The sequence below is a fragment of the Hipposideros armiger genome, unplaced genomic scaffold, assembly GCF_001890085.2.
Source record: "Hipposideros armiger isolate ML-2016 unplaced genomic scaffold, ASM189008v1 scaffold_49, whole genome shotgun sequence".
In the NCBI taxonomy this organism is placed as follows: domain Eukaryota; kingdom Metazoa; phylum Chordata; class Mammalia; order Chiroptera; family Hipposideridae; genus Hipposideros; species Hipposideros armiger.
The window spans coordinates 4,503,984-4,528,716 of NW_017731399.1; the positions used below are offsets into that span (position 1 = coordinate 4,503,984).

Here is a 24,733-nt window from a genome sequence, read left to right on the forward strand (position 1 = left end):
GTGTTGCATGCTGAGACAAACAAAGTCCTCAACATGTGGTCAGCAGAAATGTTAGAGGCCTCCTCTAATCTGAGTCATCTTATAGTAGTAGATGCAGCAGCTACTCACTATTCTCTTTTGTGAACCATTCACTACCATCAGGTAACGGTCAGGTCACCCAGGATGACACAGGCTCTGGTTTCTCACCTGGCAGGCCTGGTATAACTCATCTTCCATACCAGAAAGGGGGTCCCAACGTGGCAAAGCTCTGAGGGCTGACTGGGGCCCATGGGAAGTCATATGCAGCAAGTCCGTATCGAAGAAAGTCATCAGAAGATCTCTGAGTCTCACCTTCCAAGAGACTCTTGAATATCTTAAACCAAAGGTCTTCAGACCTCAGGCATGGCTGGCTAAGGTCTTTTCTTCAACATGGGTCCTGCAGGACAGAGGGTGGAACTGCACAGCGGTAAAGAGTTGATGTGGATCCTAAGTCAGTGTCTGCTTAATAAACTTCAAAGAGGCAATAGAAAAGGCACCATGGCAATATGGACATCCACTTGAGTCTAAGATAGTAGCTTGTTGTCCTATGGATGGAGCTTTGGATGACCATCCTAGGATCATGTGGCTCTTAAATGAGAAGCCTCAGTTGGATTTTTTTTTTTTTTGTCTTTCTAACCGGACATGGGGGCCTATTTCCAAGTAATGCAGCATTCTAGTCATAAGAGAGTGTAAGAGTAAATTATCATTTGCCTCTACCCTGCAAAGCATCTGGATAAACACATTCAATTTTAGTGACCAAAGGGCACAGTATTTTGAAGCTGTTCAATCCCTATCCTTAGATAAGAGTAGCTTCAAAGACAGCTTTGCATATTGCCTTTTCCCTACCCAAATATCAGGGGTATTAACTTTGGTGTTTTCCTTGTCTTCTTCAAGGTCACAGAGCTTGGTGCAAGAAATCTATGCTCTGAAGCCTCAACAAAGGCATTGTGGAATTTAGTTCTGTGACGCCTTCTCTTTAGGAACGACTAGTCTGTGTGGTAATAAACAGAACCCGATCACAAACAACTGATTTGTGCTTTTGAAAATACATCCCTCCCTCTGCTGTTCATGTCCCTAAAATAAAACCACCCACAGGATGAAATGAGTAACTCCTGGAGCAAGCAGTGCCGTGGTATTCTTTATGAAAATATGTCTGGCATGGGAAGTCCACCAGGAAATGCCCTCCAATTGAGGATTAATATCAGGAAACTTGGTCCAGTCTTGTGATACTGGCATGCAATGCCACCACTCCCCCACCGGGGCAAAGATGAACAGCTTTCACCAGGCTAGGAGACTTCTACTTCTGGGTAATCCGGGGGGTGAACATAAACACGTGCTCCACTGGGTTCTAGTGTTTAAACAAAGCCTTGCATTCCTTAATCAAGTTGCTTTTAAATATCTAAGTTTAGGTAATAATAGAAACTTTTGACTAGAGGCTTCTTTTCTGCTCAAGGTGGGTGTAGACTCGAGGGTGTATTTTTCAGCTCTTGCATCACCCTGACCTCATTTTGGCCTTGAGGTTGCTCTTTGATCATTCCATGCATGGACGATGGCCAAGTAGAGTTTCAGTAACTTAGGCTGAGGTCTGCTTAAAGTAAGCAGCCCTCCTATGTATCTCTGTATTCCCAGAGCCTAGAACATCTGGCCTTTATGGTTATTCCAAATTTTGCTGAATTGGCATATTATAGACATTTAATTTAATCAGTATTTATTAGATCACCTACTGTATGTGCTCCCCAAGGTTGTTTGGCAAGGTTTTTCAGAGTGGAAAGCCAAGGAACAAATTGCCCCCTTGTTTTACATGATAGGTATAGCTGTGAGTGTTATAATCCTGGACTGAGTTGTCAAGGAAATTTTTTTTAAACCTCAGCCATGTGCAGAGCATTACTTTAGAGCCATAGGGACTTATAAAAGAAAAAAAACCAAATGCCTACTCCCATCAAAACACTTTTATATGCAGAGGTGCTGGAAGGCTCAGACGCTGCAGGTACGGGGTAACGTGAGCTGTCTCAGCAGCTACTGCAGGTCAGGAAAGCAGTGGGGCTTGGACAGCTAGCAAGCCTACATGGGATCCAGCAGGGACCAAAGCCAGTGGGTTGGGTTTGCCCACCCGATTCAACTGTCAATCCATTTGATGGACAGATTTCCAATCCAATCCAATCTCAGTGGAGTGTTTTCTTGGGCCTGTTTTGTTTTGTTTGTAAAGAATAATGTGCTCTTAGACAAGCTCCGCCTAATGGCAAAAAGCCATCTGGGCCTCCTGTTTCCTTTGCAATTTCCCTCAGTGTAGAATTTCATAGCCTGTAGGTCAAGGTCTCCCAACTCGAATGGGAGAATGGATGTTCATGAAATGGATGGATGGGGAGATAGACGAATTGAATGGACCCAGGGACACTGTCTTTGGAACATCCTTGGATACTCTGAGACTTTAAAAATTGAAGCTCGGCAGCCCCTGCACCAGCCAGCTGACTCCCGTCTTCCGCCTGCAGCCTGTGGAGGCTCTGGAAAGAGGCGAATGCCCTCAGAGGAAGCCTAAGGTTCTCAGTGCCTCCTGTGGTTTCATGCTCTCCTCCAAAAAACCGCCAGCAAAGCTTTAGACTACGTGCCCTGAGATTCAGATCTCTCTTGGCTCTAGCTCACTGTGCCTACTACCATCTGATTCACCCTCTTCTAGCTCCAAGCCTTCAATGCTTTCCTACTGCCCAGGGTAGAAAAGTTCAAATTCATTAGGATGACACTCAAGGCCCCCCATATTTGGCTCCTACATACTTTTTCTAAAATTTCCCCCAAGAACTCCCTCTAAGAGCAGATATCTTCCAGGGAGAATTCTTTTTTGATCTAGCTTGGGTTTATGAGACCTCAGGAAATACTAAAATCACTAAGTTTTGTGAGTGCACATGTATCAATATATAGCACTTTTTACTTATTTAAAGAATTTTCAGGGCTATTAGCTCATCTGATTTCTCAAAAATCCTTAGAGGGCTGTCGAGAAGACATCATCCCCATTTTACAGATGAGGAAACTAGGGCAGAAAGATCAAGATCCTTGCCTGAGACCACACAGCGAGTGGGTGGCAAGGCAGGTCCCCTGATACCCCATGGCTGAGAACAGAGATTTCAACCCCTAGCCTAAGGGACTGAGTCCTTTAAGGAAAAAAAAAATTATGGCCCATTTTTCTCTTTTTCTCCTCTCACAAGGCTAAATCTGTGAAATTGGAACAACACAGCAAACAACTGGGGGCTATGGTCACAGTCCACAGACCTTTATGGAAGATTTGGTCTTGGCCCAAATTTTCCAAAGAGCCAAATGGATCAGCAAAATACAAATGCAAATGCTGGGTCCATGCTGACAGGGTATCTTGTGAAATCTTTCCACAGGAAGCAAACACAGGCAATTAACTTTGCTATAACAATGCATGTGGTCAAATAAAACCCACAATCCTCAGAGAGAGCCTGTACCCTACCCCCGTCCCATTTCAAATGAACCCATACATTTGGCTGAGCCTTCTTCTGGCTACTGACTCCTAAAAATAGGGCACACACTCATACTTCCGACGGCATTCTGACCACTGTGGGGGGCTTCTGAGAACCACTGTGACCAGCGGAGGAAGCCACACAGAGCTCCTGGTCCCAGTTGGGGTAGGGGCTTAGGTGTTATGATTCCCATTTCACAGACGGGCAAACTGAGGAGAGCTAGCTGAAGGGACTTAAATGTATAAACCTAGACAAAGCATATGGCAGAAGCAGGATCAGAGCCTGCTCCCCAGTTCTGGGCCCTTCTCTAGGGAACAGTTTCTCCAGCTCTCAGCATGCCAACCACGCCCTTGGCACTAACCGTCCAGGGGCAGTGTGATCTGAGCAGCAGAATTTTGGCCAGCGAGTCGGGAGATCTGAGTGCAGGTCCTGGCTGGTCAGGCGCTGCTAAGGATTTTAAAACCTCCTTTCCTTACCTGGAAACTTCTGAATTGCACCTCTGGAGCAGGTGCAGGGAGCAGTGCTGGCCTGATGGGGAAGGCAGTGTGAATATAATGGTCTGCCTGACTTCTCTGTAACACTCAACCCCAGTGCAGAAACCTTCGCGGGTTGATGTGTTGCTGTTACTGCACCAAGATAAAGTCTTCTCTAACCCACTTTCCCACATAAACTGAAGCTTAATCACTCCCAACCCTCTATCTTCTATCTGTCTGGACTTCTTGAAGTGTTTCAATGATTTTCATGCATAAGGGTATTAAACGACGGCCTGTCAATCAAATCCAGCCCACTGGCGATTGCTTTATGTCTAGTGAGCTAAGAATGGTTTCTACATTTTTAAATGGCTAGAGAAAAATCAAAAGCAGAATACTATTTCATGAAAAAATATTTGAAATTGATCTTTAAGTGTCCATAAATAATGTTTTTTGGAACAGCCACACCCATTTATTTATGTTGTTTATATTGTTGCTACAGCATAGCTGTTTTTGTATGGCGGGATTAAGTAGTAGGGACATAGACCATATGACCCAAAAAGCCTAAAATGTATACCATCTGGCTCTTTACAAAGTTTAATTTAGTTTTTTTTTTTTTTAACCAACCCCTGGTTCAGTGTAAAAGGCAGGCTACAGAATCACCCTATTTGCATAATCACCCTACACACTTAAATCGAGGAAGACAATACATTAAAATAGGGTATCTCTGGGTGCTAGGGTTACATGCAATTATTTGAACTTTTTCAGCACACATGTTAAACATAAAAGTATAAAAAAATAATATTACCGACACTAGGAAAGTAAAATAGTGAATATGTGTCCTATCTTACTGAGAGCCAATTACTTTTAATTGTTGACATGCTTCACGTCACCAAGTCCCCTTTCTACCCCTGTGCACAGATATCTCTGTTCTACAGATGAGGAAGGGAAGACTCAGGGAGTTTAAGTAACTTGCCCTAGGTCACACCACTAGTCAGAAACACTTAGTACATTTATGGTGGAAACACACTTAAGGAACAAGAGGGAACAGGCTGAAAACAGAAATTGTTTTAGGAAGAGTGTTTTGTTTTAATTCATAGAAGACCAATCCTAGCACATGATGAGGTATCCTCATGACTGGTCTACCTCAAGGATGAGATATAATGTATTCAGGAGTACCTGAAGAAAGGCAGAGCACTGTGCTGTGTATTCCGAAACTTGTCAAGGCACAACCTGTTGACTGCCAAAGATTTCTCATCAAATCTTTCTTGAATTAGAAACACCGTAAGTATCAAAGAAGAGAGGATTTGACTGACTAAACTATGGTGCTCCCACACAATGGAATACTATACAGCAATGAAAGAACCAGGCAATAATCATACTGTTGCTGCTAGTGTTGGCATTATCATTTTGAGGCTGCTCTGTGGTAAAGCAGGATAAAGCTAAAGAGCAATTACATCACGTACCAATGCTATCATCCATGGCATCCTTGAGAACCAAGGTTCTCGGCATAGAGAAAGGAGACACAGGTATAAGAAAGAAGAGGTTAAAAAAAATCCCCTGTAGTTTTCAATTTGAATAGAAAGTATCAGTATGAACTCATGATGTATTTTTATCACAAACAACAACCACCTGTTTTCTAGCTCTGTCCACTAAAAAGGCCGAGAACCGATTACCAACCCAGGAACAATGAGCACCCCTAAGTGCCCAGATTATGGGATCTAAAAACCACTTCCCTCTAAGAGAAACCAGGAATCCTTGGAGAAGTGGCTGATTTCAGGTCTGGGGTGGGGCCTAGAACATCTTTGCTTCCTTGCTATTTAGATGACATCAGACTACTAGAGTCATATCAGGAGGAGCTAACTGGCCAGAAATGGCACAATCCAAGCATCAATAAAAATAATAAACAAAATGGTTAAAATATATCAAAAACATTTAAACCCATGAACTTACAAAGATACTAAAAACACAACGAAGCAATCCTAACTGGCCACCATTGGATGATAATAGTAACCCACTCATTATGTTGAAAACTGGCAAATAAAGAGAAAGAATCAAACATTCATCCTATTTTTCCTATAAGAAATATATTATTAGATAATCAAATAGTAGAGGTATGCAAGTATTTGTATTTCAGCTAACAGATGAGGAAAGAATGATAGGATTAGAACATCACCATTTTGGGGCTGGCCGAGTGGCTCAGTTGGTTAAGAGCTCGCTCAAGAGTTTGAGCTCTGAGCAACAGCGGTTTGATGCCCGGCCCGAGCTGAGCAGCTGCTGAGCTGCCAACAGGTGGCAGGATGGCTCAGGTTAAAAATAAATAAATGAATAAAATAAAACTAGAACATCACCATTTTATAACCCCTAATTAACTAATGGATATAAAAGCAAGAAACACCAGTGGCTGCCAATACCAAAAAAAAAAGAGAGATGACTAGAGAAAAGACTTTCTGACACGATGAAATCTATGAAGTAGTGTTACCCACAAGAATCAAACATAAATCTGATCAAATACCTAAATCAAATTACCAATTTATAGGAAATACAGGCGATAGAGGAACATGTTAAAAAAGCACCACAGAGATGCAATCAGAAAAATTCAGACTGTGGAATCTCTACAGGGCAAAGAATCCAATTTCTTCTTCAAATAAATTGCAAGGGGGCAGGGAGAGGAGGGGGATATAAAAGAAACCTGTAGGTTAAAAGGCACTTAAAAGATATGTCGGTCTACCGGAATGTGTAGCCCTTATTTGGATTCTGATTTTAAAATAAGGGTTAAAAAGAAAGGCACTTATGGAACTTGCCTGACATTTGATGATATTAAGAGATTATTGTTACTTTGTTAAGGTGTGATAATGGCATAGTGGTGATGTTAAAACTGAAGGGTCAGTTTCTTTTAGAGATGCATACCTAAGTATTTACAGATGAAATGATATGTCTTGAGATATATATATATATATATATATATATGTGTGTATATATATATATATATATATCTCCTTCAGAATAACCCAGTGGTAAGCAAAAAAGTGGGGACACAGATAAAACGAGGTCAGTCTTGTATTGATGATTTGCTGAGGCTGGAAGAGGGTCCATAAAGATTTGTTGTTCTGCTCTTTCCACTTTCCACCATGTTTACAAGTTTCATAACAAAACATTAAAACAAATGCTTTCTGATGTTATGCTCAGAGAGCTAATGCCAGGCTTAGTGCATCATAGTTCTGACCAGTATCCCATTTCTTATGTTTCAGAAATAATGGAGAGGGGAGCTTTGGGCTTTAGATCACTCATCTAGGGAGCTTCTCTGTCACCCATGGAGCCTCTCCATCCCTCTCGTCACCAGGATACGTCAATATGGACTTGGGAGCATAGACACATATACACACAAAAATCTATTAGGGAAAAACAAAGAAGATTTCTCAGGACTTATTTTTCTTTGAAGTTGCAAAGAATGTGAGGGACTGATGATTTCATGCAAAGACACTGAACTCCATTGAACAAAATCTGCCTGGTACAGGCATTTGGTGGAGTTCATGACCAGGGTGAAGGAAAAGATAGTTACAGTGTTAAGGTTAGTAGGTGTTTCCATCTTAAAGCTCTGAGCAAATGACAAGGCAAATCTGGATGACCAGGGACACTGGTTATGTTCTAATGCCATCATTTGCATCGGTGCCTCTGAGTTTCCTAAATCAGATAATACAATAATACCCCCTTATCCATGGGGATACATTCCAAGACCCCGAGTGGATGCCTGAAACCTTGGGTAGTACCAAAATCTAAATGACTTCTGCAACTGTGCTGGAAATGTGACAGCAGTTCCTTCATCTGCAGATGCACCTTTCCATGTAATTTTTATAGTTTTCAGGCCAACCCTATCCCTGAATCTGTTTTACCACCCCTTACTTGCAGTAAATGGCTTGGGGTCACTCATTTCTGGAGATCCCCTTGCTGAAGTCTTCCTATAGGCTCAACATGTTGCCGCCAATCGAAACACGTTTTCTGTTCATGTCTTCCATCCACAAATTTAATGTCCTTTCCGTCTTAACTAAGCACTCATCACACAGTGTGGCTGTAATTATTGCAGCATGAGGTACAACAGCAAAACTAGCACACCTTTCTTCTTCCTTCTTCACAATTTCACAATAGAAGATTCATTCTCACCACAGCTCTTAGCAATCTCAGCATAACAATTTTTTTTCTTTCCTTATTCAGTTGAGAGCTTTCACCTTTTCCCTTAAAGGAAGCACTTTCTGGCTTCTCTTCGGCATATCTGAATTGCCAGCATCACTACTCTTGAGCTTTGGGGCCATTAGTAAGTAAAATAAGGGTTACCTGAACACAAGCACTGTGATACCGGAACAGTTGATCTGATAACCGAGAAGGCTACTACGTAACTAACAGGCGGGAACCGTATATAGTGTGGACACGCTGGGCAAAGGGGTGAGTCACGTCCTGGATGGGACGGAGCAGGAAGGCTCCAGAGTTCATCACGCTACACAGAACGGTGCACGATTTAAAACTTACGAATTATTTATGTCAGGAATTTCCTATATAATATTTTGGACCACGGTTGACCGTGGGTAACTGAAACTGTGGAAAGTGACACCACAGATAAGGGGGGGACTACGGTGGTATCTGTGAGAGCACAAACCACTCAGATTCTTTACAGGACCCCTGAGGTGAGAGAAATGAAGAGTTGAGATAAGAGCAAAACCTTAAGCCCTGTCACCGGGTATAGGATAACGAGAGGAAATAAAAGTTAGGGTCCAGGAAGTTAAGAAACGGATGGACGTGATGCTTATCTTTAGAAATGGTACCGCCCAGCCCTCAGCATAAAGCTTGCAGTTCAGGGTAGCTGATGTGGCCTCTGTTTCTCTCACCAGCCTCACTAGCATCTGTGCCTTAGTTGTGCCTTACCGGGTTAGGAGTCCCTCCTGTGGGCGTCCTTAAACCCTAGAGCTCACCCCTTTGAGGCACTTCGTCCATTGGAGAAACTGCCCATTTTCTTGTCATTCTCCCTCACTAACCTGTAACCTCTTTGAGAGCAGGGGCTTTGGTCGTTCTTTGTGGTATGTTATCACATAGCACAGGGCCTGGAATATGGAGGTGCTCCCCAAATAGTAACCTCATACAGTAGTCCCCTCTTATCTATGGTGTCACTTTCCACAGTTTCAGTTACCCACGGTCAACCGTGGTCCAAAATATTATATAGGAAATTCCTGACACAAATAATTCGTAAGTTTTAAATCGTGCACCGTTCCGTGTAGCGTGATGAACTCTGGAGCCTTCCTGCTCCGTCCCACCCAGGACGTGACTCACCCCTTTGCCCAGCGTGTCCACACTATATACAGTTCCCGCCTGTTAGTTATAGCCTTCTCGGTTATCAGATCAACTGTTCCGGTATCACAGTGCTTGTGTTCAGGTAACCCTTATTTTACCTACTAATGGCCCCAAAGCGCAAGAGTAGTGATGCTGGCAATTCAGATATGCCGAAGAGAAGCCAGAAAGTGCTTCCTTTAAGGGAAAAGGTGAAAGCTCTCAACTGAATAAGGAAAGAAAAAAAATTGTTATGCTGAGATTGCTAAGAGCTGTGGTGAGAATGAATCTTCTATTGTGAAATTGTGAAGAAGGAAGAAGAAAGGTGTGCTAGTTTTGCTGTTGTACCTCGTGCTGCAATAATTACAGCCACACTGTGTGATGAGTGCTTAGTTAAGATGGAAAGGACATTAAATTTGTGGATGGGAGATGAACAGAAAACGTGTTTCGATTGGCGGCAACATGTTGAGCCTATAGGAAGACTTCAGCAAGGGGATTTCCAGAAATGAGTGACCCCAAGCCATTTACTGCAAGTAAGGGGTGGTAAAACAGATTCAGGGATAGGGTTGGCCTGAAAACTATAGAAAGTACTGGAGAGAAGAGAGTGTCAGCACACACTGACATAACTTTTATGATAGTATATAGTTATAAGTGTTCTATTTTAGTATTGTTGTTGTTAGTCTCTTACTGTGTCTAATTTATAAATTGGACTTTATCACAGGTATGCCTGTATGGGAAAACACACAATACATAGAGAGTTCATTACTATCCGTGGTTTCAGGCATCCACTGGGAGTCTTGGGACCTATCCCCTGCAGATAAGGGAGGACTACTATATTTGGAACGTATTATGGCTGCAGTGTAGGGAGGTGGTTATGAGTGTGGGTTTAATGCTTAGATGTGGACTTGAGTCATGGCCCTACCAGCTAGACCCACTTTGCTGATGTGTTATGGTTTCCAGATTCTACTACTAACTTATGGGACTTCGGATTTAGTAAAACACTTTGAAAATTTCCTGGTAAAGATAACACACATAACTGTAAATTTCTATTTCTATGTAGAAATGTAACTAATCTAGGGAAACAATCCTTCTGGAATTTCGCTGTGTACTTACCTGGAATGGTTTCCATGGATGGCCTTATAAATAATCAAACCTGAAATTCTAACTATACACAATGCCTTGGACTCATGTTAAAGGTTGGGGAGGTGGAGTGGGCAAATGAATACTTTTTGATAGAGCCATTCAAATAGTAAAGCAAACCTGGGCATCTTCGAATGTGTATCTCCCTCCATCTTTGACGTTTTGACTGGTTATTTCATAGCTATGGGAATCCAGGTTGATTGCACTTGGGGCTCCTGGAGCCAGAAACTCTTGCCAGATTTCTTCCACCCTCTTGGCCACATCCTGTAAGGGTTGTTTCTTGAGATCTTGGACAGCCAACCAGAACCTGAAGTGGAAGTATGAAGACCGTCAGTTCCAGGGGGCTTAGCGTCTGGACTCTGCTAGACATGGTCCCAGAACTGACATCCCATGGAACTCAGGCTGCCGCATCTTCCAGCCTTCCCTACAGCTACTACCCGGGTGGACGGCTGAAAACACAAAGGGTGCTCCACTGTTGTGGGGAACTGAAAAGTTTAGTGCCCATTAGAAGATCACTGCGCTTCTGGTTACCAAGAAGAGATAGCTCTCCCTCTATGTCAAGATTTTTCAACCACAGCACTATTGCCATTTTGGGCTGGATAGTTCTTTGTTGTGGGGCCTGCCCTGTGCATTGTAGACTGTTTAGCAGCAACCTTGGCCTCCAACTACCAGATGCCAGTGGCAACTGCTCCCCAAGTTGTGACAACCAAAAAGGTTCCCAGACATTACCAAATGTCCCCTGGGAGGTAAAATGTCCCCTGGTTGAGAACCACTGCTCTACATAGATTATCATGACACAGACAAAGGTGAATTTCTTTGTCATATCTGATTGGGATCAGTTAGAGGCATCAAAAACGAAGGAGAGATAACAGAAGCAGATAGAATCTTGGCATCGCAAAGAGTATTTGAGCTGGAAGGACCCAGCTATTTATGTTACAGATGGGGAAACTAAGTCGATTTGCAACATCAGTGTCCGGCACGTTGCTTGCATATAATAGGCGCTCAATAAATGTCTGCGGACTGAAGATGAGCTCATCTGGAACACAACTGAAGGGGCATACACGGGGAACCTCTGTCAAAAGATTCTCCAGGGAGCACTGGAGAAAAAACCTCCTGCTCACTCCATATTTGCCTCTCATGAATCCCTCAGTGTCAGCATGGCAGCAGCTGTGGGGAGAGCTGGGTGTGAGCTTTTTTCTGCTGAGAATAGCAGCAACCGGAGCCAAAGCTTGGACAATAGGTCCCAGGTCCTGAGGATGGTTTCCAAGGCAGCCCTGGGGCAGGCTTTCAGCAGGGCCCAGGTGTGGGTGGCACCCTGTGCCCTGTGAACAAGACAGGCCAGTTTTCCCATCAATGAGATGTGAGGACAGGGCCCTGACTATGTGTGATAGTCATGGGAATCCCACAGTCAAGTCACAAAAGGGCAGGGACAAGAGAAGCTGAAAAACAACATGGTGGAAAGTGCATTCAATCCATCATTGAATTTCACCCAAAGTAAGATGTACTTCTTGTTTTTTGAAAGGTTAAGTATGTTTTTCTGTTGCTGTTCAGAGAAATGTCTTCAGAGCCAAGTGCATGGCTCAAAGGCACCACTCAGTGGCCAACCGAGGTAATGCAGGTCCATTTCCATGAGGACTGAAGACTGGTGTGTGGGTGTGCATCGTGGGCTCCGACTCTTCCCCTGATTTGCCGTTTGGGGTTCTAATAATCTCCTTAAAAAAACCCTCCTGGTTCTCTTGGTGATCCTGAAGGGCATGAGTGAAAGGCAGGCAAGGAGACTTAATGATTCACTCAACCGAAAGGTCAGGAAGCACAGTTCTGTCCTCACCCTGGCTATGCTGCTGTCTTGGAATTGTTCCTTTCTTGGCGTCTCTCTCCTCATCTGTAAAACGGGTACAAAGTGGGTGGAGGGATATGTGACACACATGTGAAGGACTTCCCATCCGGGTGTAAGTCTGAAATGCTTTCAGATCCCGTGATGGGTGCTGTGGAGGGGTCAGCGTGGTGGTCACAGGTTCAACACTGGGACAGTACGATCCCTTGAATTTCATCTCTTTCTTCTCAGGTGGCCTGAGCAAACACTGCCTGGTGCTCCTGCCACTGCCATTTGTGGTCACCTGCCCTTTGAAACCAGCCCTCTCTCTTTCTGCTGCGGGTCTTCGGTGCGCGTGTCCTCTGGATGCCGGGGGAGAGGAAAACAGTAATGGTTCTTTAAGCAGGGTCCAGAGGGATGAGGGTGTGAGGTTGAAACGATCCAAAAAAGCTGCTCAGCTGTGCAGGCAGGCCCTTGAAACTCAGCTGGGGAGCGGGTCTCCTCCATCCTTCAGGCCCATTCCCTAGGTCCCTCAGGTCTCTCTGTCCCACCCGCTGAGTCTGCCATGAAATGAAGGAGGTGGCTGAATGTGTAAAGGTGAAAATGGTCACCCGGTGATGACACTACAGGCTTTCTTCACCGGAAGGGCAGTGTTTGACAGGCAGGTGGAATTTAGGAAGCCAGCTCTCAAGAGGCAGCTGGTGTTGATTTTTTCAAAGGACTGGAAGGAGTGAGAATGGGCAACTCACCAAAGACTAAGTAAGTCCTCTGCAGTCACATGCTGGGAAGATGGGAGAACAGCCCTCCCTCAGGGAGTCGCCTCTGGGCCGAGTTCCTGGCCGGAAGCAACTTCTCTGGGCCAGGGTCCTTCCAAGCCTACCAGACCCTGCCGTCTGTCACATAAATGGAAGACACCTTGGTGATTTTCCTGCCCCCCTCAATCAGTGTCTCCCCTCTGTCACCTTCTGCTCCTTGCTCTGGTCTGCTCTGAGGAGGAGCCACTGAGCCCCTTTGGTAAGGCCCTGAAGACCCAGTAGCTTCCAAGCTATGCAGGTTCCCAGCGGTTCCTGAGGCCTCAGGGTCCCTTTTGCAGAATGACTTAGGAGCCACATTAATGCACATCACTCAGCAGGGTCTAGAGAAGGTCTGGAGCTGATGTAAATGGAAATTTCAGGATCAAATTTAATAAACTTTTGCATTAAAAATTAAAAGATTCCCTTCATCAGATAAAAATAAGAATGAAAAACAAATACAAGAAACAACGCCAGAGGAGGAGGGGGCGGGGGGAAGGATGACATTCCCTAGAGGGTAGTTTTCGCTTCCTGCACACATGGAGACCCTCTCGCCCTTCTGTCTGCCTTGGAGACGACCTGCCTTAGCCCTCTCAGGTGACAGCAAAAGTGCTGTCACAACAGCATCCTGACATCCCATCTGTGTTTACCATCACCGGCTTTGAAGAACCTTTGTGTCAATTTGAGATTCAGAACAGGCTTTGGTTTGTGTTTGCCATCTGTGAGCCCACAGGCCTGAGCCGGAGCTCTGAGCCCTGGCTGCCCGGCCACATTCTCCCTGCAAGAGCCCCAGAAGCTTCCCTCAGCACATTTACTAATGCTGGGAGGCCCACTGAGGCTTGTATAGCTTCTATTCTTATCAAAAGCCAGCAGGTACTGTTCTTCCTTTAGGATGCCAGCAGGGAGGAGGATGTCAGCAGCAGCACCAAACCCACCCATCCTGCACTAAGCCTCTGTGGCTTGCAGCAGAAGGGCTGTCATGACTGGCAGGCCACAAGGACTCATTGGTATCAGGGAGACCACCTGTCCTGCCTGGCCGTGTTTCGGTATGTGATCTGTGTCCCTGGCTTAGGAATGCAGGCCAGACACCAGCCTTAGGGGGAGACAGCCTGGACTCAGACACCACCAGGCTGGTGGAGCAGCAGTGGATGGGACTCGTGGGTGGTCCGGGGCTGCCCCAGGTGGCCTCCTGGATGCTGACAGGAAATGGGCTTTTCTCCTTACAGCTGGCTGGAACAAGGGAACCCATGCAGTGATTGGTCATTCTCCGCTCTGCCAGGAGGTCTGGGCAGCTCCTCAATTCCTAGCTTACACAGCTTTTCATAAAGTAGGATTTTCATAGGTTAGAAAAATCCAGTTTTTAGTTCGTCTGCAGAGAAAAGCAAACTCCATGCAGAAGGAAGGGTTTCTGTGCCCTCTGCTGGTCAACAGAGACTCAGAAACAAGGCATCCAACTTGACTTAGGCTCTGGTTGGGCTGAAACCATCTGGGGCTGACATTAATAACGCCATCAGCAGTATACCACGGAAGTTGAATTACGTTCATTGGGCAGTGGCTGAAATGCCACAGATTGTCACGGCATTGTGTGAGTCACTTCCGTCTCGATTAATCATGTGTTTGGTTAGTGGTGAATCCCACCAGGCCTGGTGAACCCTTCGAGGTCTTTCTAGGACTTGGGGCAACTGTCGGAGATGGGGGCTCTCGAGGCAAATCTGTCAACTCCCCTGTGCTCTCTTTAATTGCTTCTCCCCTCAGCTGACATTGTGTGGAACCAGGATAATCAATCTGCAGGTTAGAAGAACAACCCCATCCTCTCTGGAGACGGTGCAGCTCATAAAAAATGTACGGGACACGCTCTTTGCTGTGGGTTTTGATTTTTAACTCATGCCCTGCTGTGTGGCAGAGGGTGTCAAGCCACGGAGGACAAAGATGTGTGCAGGGGAGATGGAGAGGGGGCAAAGGTGGCAAGGGGCTCCTGTCATCATTCTGGAAAAACGTTCAGAGAAGGGAGAAGGGCAACGTCAGATAACTCATCGGAACTCCCTGCTTCAGAACTAGGCGGCACCCACCTTATGGAGGAGAGGCCACATGTATTCCAAAGGCAAACAGCTGTCTCCCTGGCCCACCCAGTCCAAACAGACCCTGGGCTCAGCTCAGGGTGCTGCAGAGAGAGTGCTATCACATGCTACACGGTCTGCAGCAATGTGTGCAGGCCATGCCCCCTCCAGGCCCTGGAGATGATGCCTCCGTCATCTCACAGGCTCACCGAAAAGGAAAGAAAAACGAACAAAGAGGACTTCAACGCACATGGTATTATCATAGGCATCTTTCCTTAAAGGATCCAGGGTGACCCTTTGCTGTGGTGACAGCAACACCTATGTCTCTTTGGAGCTCCTGTGTTCTGCATTCTGAAGCTCTGACATAAATGCAACCACCTGGCTACATAACCGGTGCTCCAGATACTGTACAAAAATGTTATGATCATAGTACCCCTTTCATTGGAGAGATGCAATGGAGCACAGGAAGACGGACGTGCAGGGGCCCTTTGCAATGTATCCAGTTGAGGCCTGGTCAGTCTCTCACTTTTCCCCCTATGCTCCAGTGCCAGTTGCTGGGGCTCTTGACCAATCCTGGGGAAAAGGGACGACCCCAGCATGGCCAACACAACAGATGGGCAGGGCCCCTGGGTTGTGCCACACTGCATAGCTTCAGGAGCCGTCACTTGGACCACGGTGGAGGTACCCCTGCAGGGCCGCACCTGGACAAGGGGTAAAACATATTCCACTCTGAGTCTCCGGGACCGGGGTCATGGTAGGTGCTGAGCCAATATCTTTGGCTGAAGGAACGAATACAAAGGGAAAGGGGAGAAACCACCTGGTTATGAGTGACTGAAGGTGTGTGATTTAAAATTGAGCTTCGTCCCCATGTATCCAATTATGCTGAATATCATAAAAGTGGAATTTGGACCTCCAGAGAGGATTTTAGAAGCTCTTGGGCAATACTGTTTTAAATCTCCGTCTGTTCTATTTTCTTTTTCCTCACTGCCGTCATGGATCAGAAGGATTCCTCTTTAAGCCTGGATTCATGCATCCATGTGTAGATTAGGCACCAGCACACTCACACATGCTCACACACACTTCTTCACCCAAGATTGAATGTTGTCCCCCTGGCAAGGGAGGAGGGTCCTGCCAGGGGCACCAGAGGAGGTGCTGAACGCCTGCCAGGGACACGCTCCTCCATGCACTCCAGCCCTTACGCATAATGTGTATTTTGTGAAACTAGTCTGAACCATTATGTGGCTGTGGCTACACTCAGGCTGGGCCAAGCAGTGCCAAGCCCAAAGACGCTGCTGCTCCCAGGCCCCTCACAATGACCGGAACCCTGTGGCCATTCTTCAAAGTCTCTGTAACGATGCAGGTGACAGAGGGCCATAAGGTCCCTCACGGGCTGAGAAATACTCAGGTGAAGGTGGCCCCTGTAACACTCCATCGTGGGGACCCAGGGGAGACAGGGATGAGAAGGCGAGATGGAAAGGACTCCCAGGGGAGGCTGATGGGGACCAAGCAGGGGTGGGACCTAGGGCTGAACTGGCCACACAGACAGGCTGCCTGGATGCATCGTGCTGGCCACAGAGGGCATGGCTTTCCAAGCAGGACCCACGTCCAGGCACACTGTGCAAGGCTGGTCTGAATACCACCCTAATGAAGAGTTTCAAAGTCAAGCCTTTGGTTAGAAATACCTGGTTAGGAATTGAAATGAAGCTCTGAGGTGTATTTAGCATAATGCCTCAGCGTAAGAAACTCTTGTCATAACCTGAAATCAGATATTCCACCTTATCTGGTTTACAGCAGGCATACAGCCTCCTGGAAAGGCATCGATACATACAGTTAACTGGCATCTACACGTCCTCCTGGGACTTTATGGTGTGGGACTCATATTCAGACCATAGTCACTGCCACGCCTTTGTGAATAGGGTCTTCCAGCTCAGAACACTCGCTCCTTCGTTTTTGTGTATCAGTAACTTGTGTATTCTTCAAAGTCCAGCTTATCATTTGCCTGCTCTGGCTTACATTCATCCCTTCCTTTTCGAAACACTTCCAAAATGGTTCTTAGATTTTATACTCATTTATATTCATTTAATGATGTAAGAGTCGTTTGTGTTTTTTCCTCAAGGACCTATAAGGTCGTTGCAGGCGAAGATCAAGCATCTTGACTTTCTTGCCTCCCTCAGCAGCCTCTCGTGGGGCTTGAGATGGCATAGGTGTGTAATAAACATCACTTGATTGATACATGGAACTGATATGGTCTCTCATTCCAAATAAATAACATGGACTTTTGCACATTAACACTGGAGTGGGCAGTCCTTTGCCCACAGTGTATGCTCTGGCTTGTTAAAAACCAGTTTTAAAAAGTTAATAAAGCCACTTTTAGAAAAAATGATATTGGAAGATGGGAATTAATCTGCATATAAAAGAAAACCTGTTACCAAGAAAACACTGAGATTTCCGTTTTACCCACTGAGAAGCCACAGGTTGCCTAAGATTACTAACAGGTCTTAGATAAGTTACATTCTCCATAGGTCTCTGCTTTTACATCTGTTTACCAAAAAAAAAAGCCTGAATAAACCACAAGTTCCCAATTTTTCATGACCACGGACCCTTCCCTTTTTAATGTACTCTCTTTCCATCCTTTTTCAATGGACTTCATGTTTTGAAAGTTTTATTTTTTCTTCTACTAAACAGTAATTATTAATATATGAATACATTTTACCTCGTCTTAATGAGTCAGACCAATAGAAACAATCAGATGTCGCACTGGCATCAGGTGACCAGAGAAACCCCCACTAGAGTTGATAAAATCCCGCCCCCCACTAAAAGGAAAGCATGTTTTAATGAATTAGCTTTTGCAGTTAGGTCTGCAGTTATTGAATGGTATTTACTCTTGCTTTTTGAAATTCTGAAATGAGGCTATGAATCCCTTCTGGTCGCCCTGTCAAGTATTCAGGACCCCAGACTTGGGAAGTTCTGAAGAGAGGGTCTCTGAGCTGCTTTTCATGCGGGAGCTCCACGAAGCCATGGTTTTAGTTAATGGAAGGTGTCATCAAATCCATTTGACTATTTGCTTGTTATTGGAGATGTTTCCAATAACTTGAACAAATGTCATCTGGACTTAAATGAATGCTGGTGTTGGTAGGTGTTAATGTGGTAACAGCAAAGCTGCATATAAAGTTTGTTCTTCTCCACTTCCACCTTCGCCAGATTAGCTATACTTTGCGCTTGAACCGTACTATTTTACTGAGAAAGGGAGGCAAAAAGAGAGACTGATGATGCAAATTTCTTCATACACACGCTGCACACAATTCAAACCTTTGAGAGATTTACCTGAGGTTTTCTGAACTGAATTCAGACTCCAGGAATCGTAGAAACTGGTCTCTCCCCATCGGATCTTTCAACATCTCATCGAAAGAGAAGCCCCATCTCTTGACTCGCTGCTGGCTGGGCTCTTTGCTTTTGTGGGGAACAAAGGTTTAAACAATGATTAATACCAGGCAAAAACCAGTGACATAGTCTCTCCAGCAACTCACATCTATTTTGCTCCTACACGCCAATGGGAAATGTCACAAATTTAAGTGATAGATTCTGTAAAACCTGTGCAAACTCTCAATGCAGAGTTCTGTACACTAACGTCAGCCAACAGTAACAAGTCTCTTTAAGGACAGCATTTAGGTTAGGGTCACCAGATGTGTGCCAAGTGGCTTCTGTCTACAGGAATTACAACGATGCCATTGATTGGGCTTCCCTGGACCGTTCCTGTCAGTTACAGGCCCAACTCTTGACAACATCAATTTTCGCTTTTTTTTCCTTAATAACTGAGGATGCCTTGTGAATCCAACCTTTCATCAGAGACCCTGTTCCCACCTCCCACTCCTTTCTCCATCCACAGGGGAGAAACAGAATCCTGTTTAGATCCAAGTGACATACCAACTGGTCAGAAATGAATCAACTCACCCAGGATAAAAACCTGTTCAGTTGTTTAGAAGCAGCATGTTGCATTCATTTATTGATTTAATAACCACCTGGGTGGTGTTTCTGATGTTCTAGGCATTGTTTCAAGCATTTTACATCACTGAGTCCTCACAACTACTCTGTGAAACAGGTACTAGCATTATCTCCACTCGACAGATAGGGAAATTGAGGCCTAGTGACCATTTGCCCAAGGACACACTAGGAAGGAGTCCAGACTCAAGTCCAGACAGAGTACAGCTCTTAACTCTGCTGTGCTGTGTCACCTCCACATGACCCTCCTCAGACCAAAGCCGGGGGTGGGTGGAGGCGCGGTCTCATTCTTTTGGTGCTGGAAGATGCAAATATTTCCTTCTGCTTCTATCTTTCCATGTACAGTTCACTTATGGTATTTATTCCCCTGACCCTTCCAGCAGCCATAGGGTCCTAGTTCGTAAGTCACATGTTGTCATCTCCCCCTTGAGGAGTGGTCTATGGACCTGCAAGGGAAGGTCAGGTCCCATCTCGGACACAGGAAACCAGAATCCACAGTTTAATGAGATCCCCGGGTGATTTACGCCCACATTATTTTCCTTCCTTTTAAAAATAGACACATACTTTTTATTATCTCTCACAGACATTAAGTAAATAAAATCATGTTTTCTCGTGTTATGGAGTTGATGTATTCTCAATATTTATCTTAGAAAATTACACTCAGTAAAAAGGGGGAGAAAGCATGTGTATTGAAAGGTTTGGAAAAACCAATAGCTCTAGACCAGTGCTGCCCCATAGAACTTTCTGTGATGATGGAAATAGTCTAGGTCTGTGCTCACCAATATGGTAGCCACCAGCCACATGAGGCTCTTGAGAACTTGAAATGTGGGTAGTATGACCAGGAAACTGAATATTACATTTTATTTAATGTTCAATAATTAAAGTTTACATTTAAGTGGCCACCTGTGGCTCGTGGCTACTGCAGTAGAAAGCACAGCTCTGGACTTCAGCTTAATTCAAGCCCAAACCTTCTATTTCTGCACTGCAAGACACAACCGGCAGCTGCAGAGTCTTCTAATGCCGAGATTATGTGCTTGGGCTTGGTAGGCTCTTGTGCAAAACTCTGCATCTCCAGGCTTAGCTCAGTGGAGTCACAGTAGAAGACTAAGCCCACTGGGGGAAACAATGGGAATTCCATGAAAGAGCTCCTCTGAAGCACCAGGCTGGGCCTTCTACAACCAGCCAGGAGGCTAGATCCTGGATTCTCTCAAACTCAAGGCCCAGAACCAATCACACTCAATAGATTTCCAGGAGATAAAAAGTACAGTTTATAAAGAAATCCCCTTTGGGTTGAGGCTAGCAGCACCTTTCAGCCCCAGAGAGCTGCAGGATAACGTCTCTTTCTGGCAGGGTCACGCTGTGACCTGGGATGGACTCAACCATGGGCTCTTTGCCAGCCAAGGTTGCAGGGTTCTGCAGGATGGTGCTGGTGGAAGCTGCACCCTTATCAAAGACTGTGCCCGGAGAGGCAGGTGTGGAAAGCCTCTCAGTCTTTGTAGTGATTGCCTCATGGATGTACACTTGCTACCAGTGTCACCACTTTCTGGTACCCAAGCTGTGAGTCCACATTCACTCTACCAGGTTTATGGGTGGTGCAGGGGTGAGAGAAGGGCCATTTTGGGGGTGGGCCTGAAAGCCTGAGTGTTGTGCTAAAGGCAGACAGAGACCTAGGACAGAGGGCACAACATCCAGAAAGCTGCAAGGTCAGCCTTCAGAAACAAGGAGGTCTGAAGAGACAGGGTACCCTGCCGTGATAGTTTCCTAGGGTTACCGTAACAAAGTACCAACAGATTGGCTGGCTGAAAATAGTGGAAATTTATTACCTCACAGTTCTGGAGGATAGAAGTCTGAAATCAAGGTGTGGGCAGGGCCGTGTTCTCTCTGAATGCTCTAGGGGAGGATCTGTTCCATGTCTTTCTTCTTAGCTCCTGGTATTGCCAGCAATGCATGGCATCTCTTGGCTTGCATACACATCACTCCAGTCCCTGCCTCCATTGTCACATGGTGTTCTCCCTGTGTCTATGTCTCTGTTTTCTCTTCTTATAAAGACACCGATCATACTGGATTAGGAGCCCACCCTACTCCAGTACGACCTCGTCTTAACTACAACAGCCCTCAATTCTCACTCGGCATTGGTGTCCCTTTTCAGAAAGGCCTCGGTGACCACTCAATCTACAGTGGCCACCCTATTTCCAAAGAAAGTCACATTCTGAGGTTCTGCAAAGGACATGAGTTTTTGGGTAGCACTATTTAACCCAGAACGTCTGGGGTTCCTCAAATATCCATTATCCACAGTCAATCCTATTTCTACACCTGGATGCTCCGCCTTTTTTTCTGGTACATTTGGCCCTGGGGACTTATTCTATGAAAAGCGTCTTAGATACGACTTCTCTGTATGTGTGTTTCCTACATGGGTATTTCCAAACATCATCCCCTTTATGGTTCAAGATCAGATTTAAAGATGTCGCTATCACTGCGTGGTCTCTGTAGTTATAAAACAATTCTGAAAATTAAAATACCTCAGGACAGTCATCCCCAGGTGACAGGTACAATAACTTTCCCTTGGTCCAACTCAAACAAATAATCCATGGGACACACAGCCCCTTTCGTTTCCATCCATTGTGTAGAAATGCTCCCTTATGACATGTTTTTTAAATTATAGTTTTGCATCATCATTTAGCTTTTTAAGGGTTTATGTCATTGTCTCTCCAGCTGTAATGTGAGCTCTTTGAGGGCAGAGACCAGGTCTCATGCACCTTTGTATTCACCATAGTGCTTTTCACATAGCAAGTTCAACACTAAGAGGAAATCGACAAGAAAATGTGTACAGTGATGTGGGTGATGTGTCCTTATCCTGACAGCATTTTCTAATCACTAGATGGATGTCTTTTTCTAACTCTTATCTGTTTTCCATGCCCATTGATCTCACCAAATTCATGACTCTCGCTGGGCACCCCAAGCCAACACATAGCAAAAATAGGTGGCCCTCCAAAGGAGTCCATCTTTCATTTCAGCTGATCGCCCAACCCAGAGCACAGCATATAGTAGGTTCTCAATATATATTGGCTGAATTTAACTGGAACTGAGAAAAAAAAGGACGTATTTTACTGGTCATCTCCAGTCTTTGTTTCATGGACTTGAACCATCTCTAGGCTAAAGTGGGATGTTGGCACTGTTCCCAGACTCTGTGCTTCTCCAAAGACAGGCTCCTAACCACTGCCAGCATCTGAGTGGGTGAGAATGTCCAACTGGGAGAAGCAGTGGACACTCACAGCATCTCTTCATTTTTACTTGTATCTAAATAACTTGATTCTGCTTAAAGGTGGACAGAATGCTGTAGATGTTAAGTTAGGCATTATAATGAGAGTAGAAGCCCGAACAATAAGAGCAGAGCCAGAGCACTGGTTGTGGGGGCAGGCAGCACCTCTTGAGGACAAAGTGCTGATAGGTTGGAATAAACCAACAGGTCATGTGACCACCATTTCCCCAAAGTATCACATGCTTCTTCGTTAAATTTCAAGAAAGGAAGAAATCCCAGTGTCATCGTGGTGAATTAAGTTCATGTACTTAGCTCTCCTCCTTTCCCAAATACCAATAAATTGACTAAAGAAACAGTCATTTCTCCATGTATCCTCCATCTAACCAATACTTTTTGAATGCCTACTCTATGCCAGACATGGGTCTAGGTGCTAAAATAATTTTAAGTCCTGTTTGGAAAGAGAACCATGGAGGGGGGAGGATGTGATATAGAATGACTGGTGGGTGGGGTGGCCACTCTAGATGGAATGGCCACAGAAGGCCTTTCTGCGGAAGGGACGTCAATGCCAGGTGAGACTTGAATGAAGAGAGAAGCCAGTCATGTGAGGATCTGGGGAAGTGATCCAGGAATAGGGAACAGACAAGTGTCTGGAGTTCAGTGAATAATAACAATAACAACAACAATAATAATAAATAATAATAATAATAAACATTCCAAAACAACATAGTATGTAGAGGCAAAGAAATCTCCTATCAGCAGATGACAAACTTAGAGAAATTTTGGGAAGATGAACTGAATTGATGACAACTGATTGAGAACCGCCTGTGACTTCAGTGGGTTCATCTGAGAAGAAAGTAGCTGGGTGTCCCCAGCAGAAGCCTGTGGGATCCCCAAGCTCCTCACAGCAGGACTGGAAGTAGAGGAGCTTGGGGTCGGCATTGGATAGGGGCATAAGGAAGAAACTCAGAAATGAGGAACACGGTCTCCATATGGCAGAGAATCGCCTAAGCAAAGGTATGGAGAGGGGGGTTGTTTCTTACCAACTTCTAAACTGGGCAACAAAACCAGAAGGCAGTGTCTCTGTAACCCAGGGGAGGAAGAGCAAATATGGAGGGGGAAACAGTTCGGTAAAGCAGGGAGACTTATAAAGACACTCCAGCTTTTTCCTTCTTCTTATTGGCTTCTGCAGATCTAACTAGGTTCCCCTAAGATCCTTCAGCAGAAGAAAGAAGAGTGGACTTACTGGGGAGCACCATGGAGAGGAAACTGAAGAACTTCAGAAACCCTATCAGGGCCTGAAAGGAGAGCACCTGGCTGCAGTGATGTCATTAAGGGAGAAGGTGGGGACTCTACCACCCATGGATCCCATAGCCACCAGTCCCACTCAGAGAGGACCCAGTCTTTCAGTCTGTTCTTGGGCCACATACCCAGGACCCGGGGGGAGCCTCGCTGATTTACCTGTGCCCTCCCATTAATACACTCAGGTGAAGCCCTACAACCACATTAACTGCTCAGAGGAGAGCCTGCTGAAGGGAACTCTATGAGCCACACCAGAAATTCTCAAACTGTGCTGTGTCTCAGAATTGCCTAGAATGCTTGATGAAAATACAGATAGCCAGAACCACCCTAGGGCACCTGTATTTTTAATGAGCATCCTAGGTGATTCTGATGTGCCCTGTGTTTCAAGAACCAGTGACCCACACAATTGCTGAGGAAGCCCTCACCAGCTATTCATATAGTCCACCTAGACCAGCGCTGCACACCTGGAGAGATTAAACAAACAAACAAACAAACAAACAAACAAACAAACAAACAAACAAAAAAACCCCAATACCCCATTGCCAGAAATTCTTATTTAACTGGCCTGGGAAGGGGCCTGGGCATTCGTAGTTTTCATAAATACCCTAGGTGATTCTAATACATGGCCAGGGTTCAAAACTAAGACCTTCATTTATGAAAAACAGCAGTCCCCCAAAGTGCTGGGTGTATGAAATGACTGATCTGCTCCAAACAGCGACTGGAATAATGAAACAATGACTAGAAACAACAGTTATCTGATCAATGACTCCTGTGAAACAGACTAAGTGGCAGAAATAGAAGAGAAATATGAAAAACAATCTTTATCCCACCCTCAGGGGGATTCAAGAGGATAAACGTCAATGAACAGAGCAGGGTACTAAGAAAAAGGAGTCCAAGAAACAGTAAGAATTCCTAGAAATGAAAAGCACGATTGTCAACCACACCTACCAACACTCACCACGAAAAGAAAAACGCATTAGGGCCGGCCGAGTGGCGCGACGGTTAAGAACTCGCTTGGGATGCCAGAGGGCCCCGGTTCGGATCCCACATGTGAGGGCCAGTGACACTGCCCTCTACAGCTAAGATGCTGAACAACAG

At 45.2% G+C, this 24,733-nt stretch overlaps 1 protein-coding gene across 11 annotated transcripts in view; it reads right to left on the reverse strand.

Moving 5' to 3' along the window:
- Nucleotides 1-24,733, reverse strand: part of RGS6 (regulator of G protein signaling 6) — a 490,473-nt gene that overhangs the window by 27,503 nt on the left and 438,237 nt on the right. For all 11 annotated transcript variants that reach the window (XM_019640416.1, XM_019640419.1, XM_019640410.1 and 8 more), the window contains 2 exons: nt 18,403-18,528; nt 10,538-10,724 (listed from right to left, as the gene is read on the reverse strand). In XM_019640416.1, coding sequence (XP_019495961.1) covers nt 10,538-10,724; nt 18,403-18,528 — 313 coding nt within the window. The remainder of the gene's footprint in view (nt 1-10,537; nt 10,725-18,402; nt 18,529-24,733) is intronic.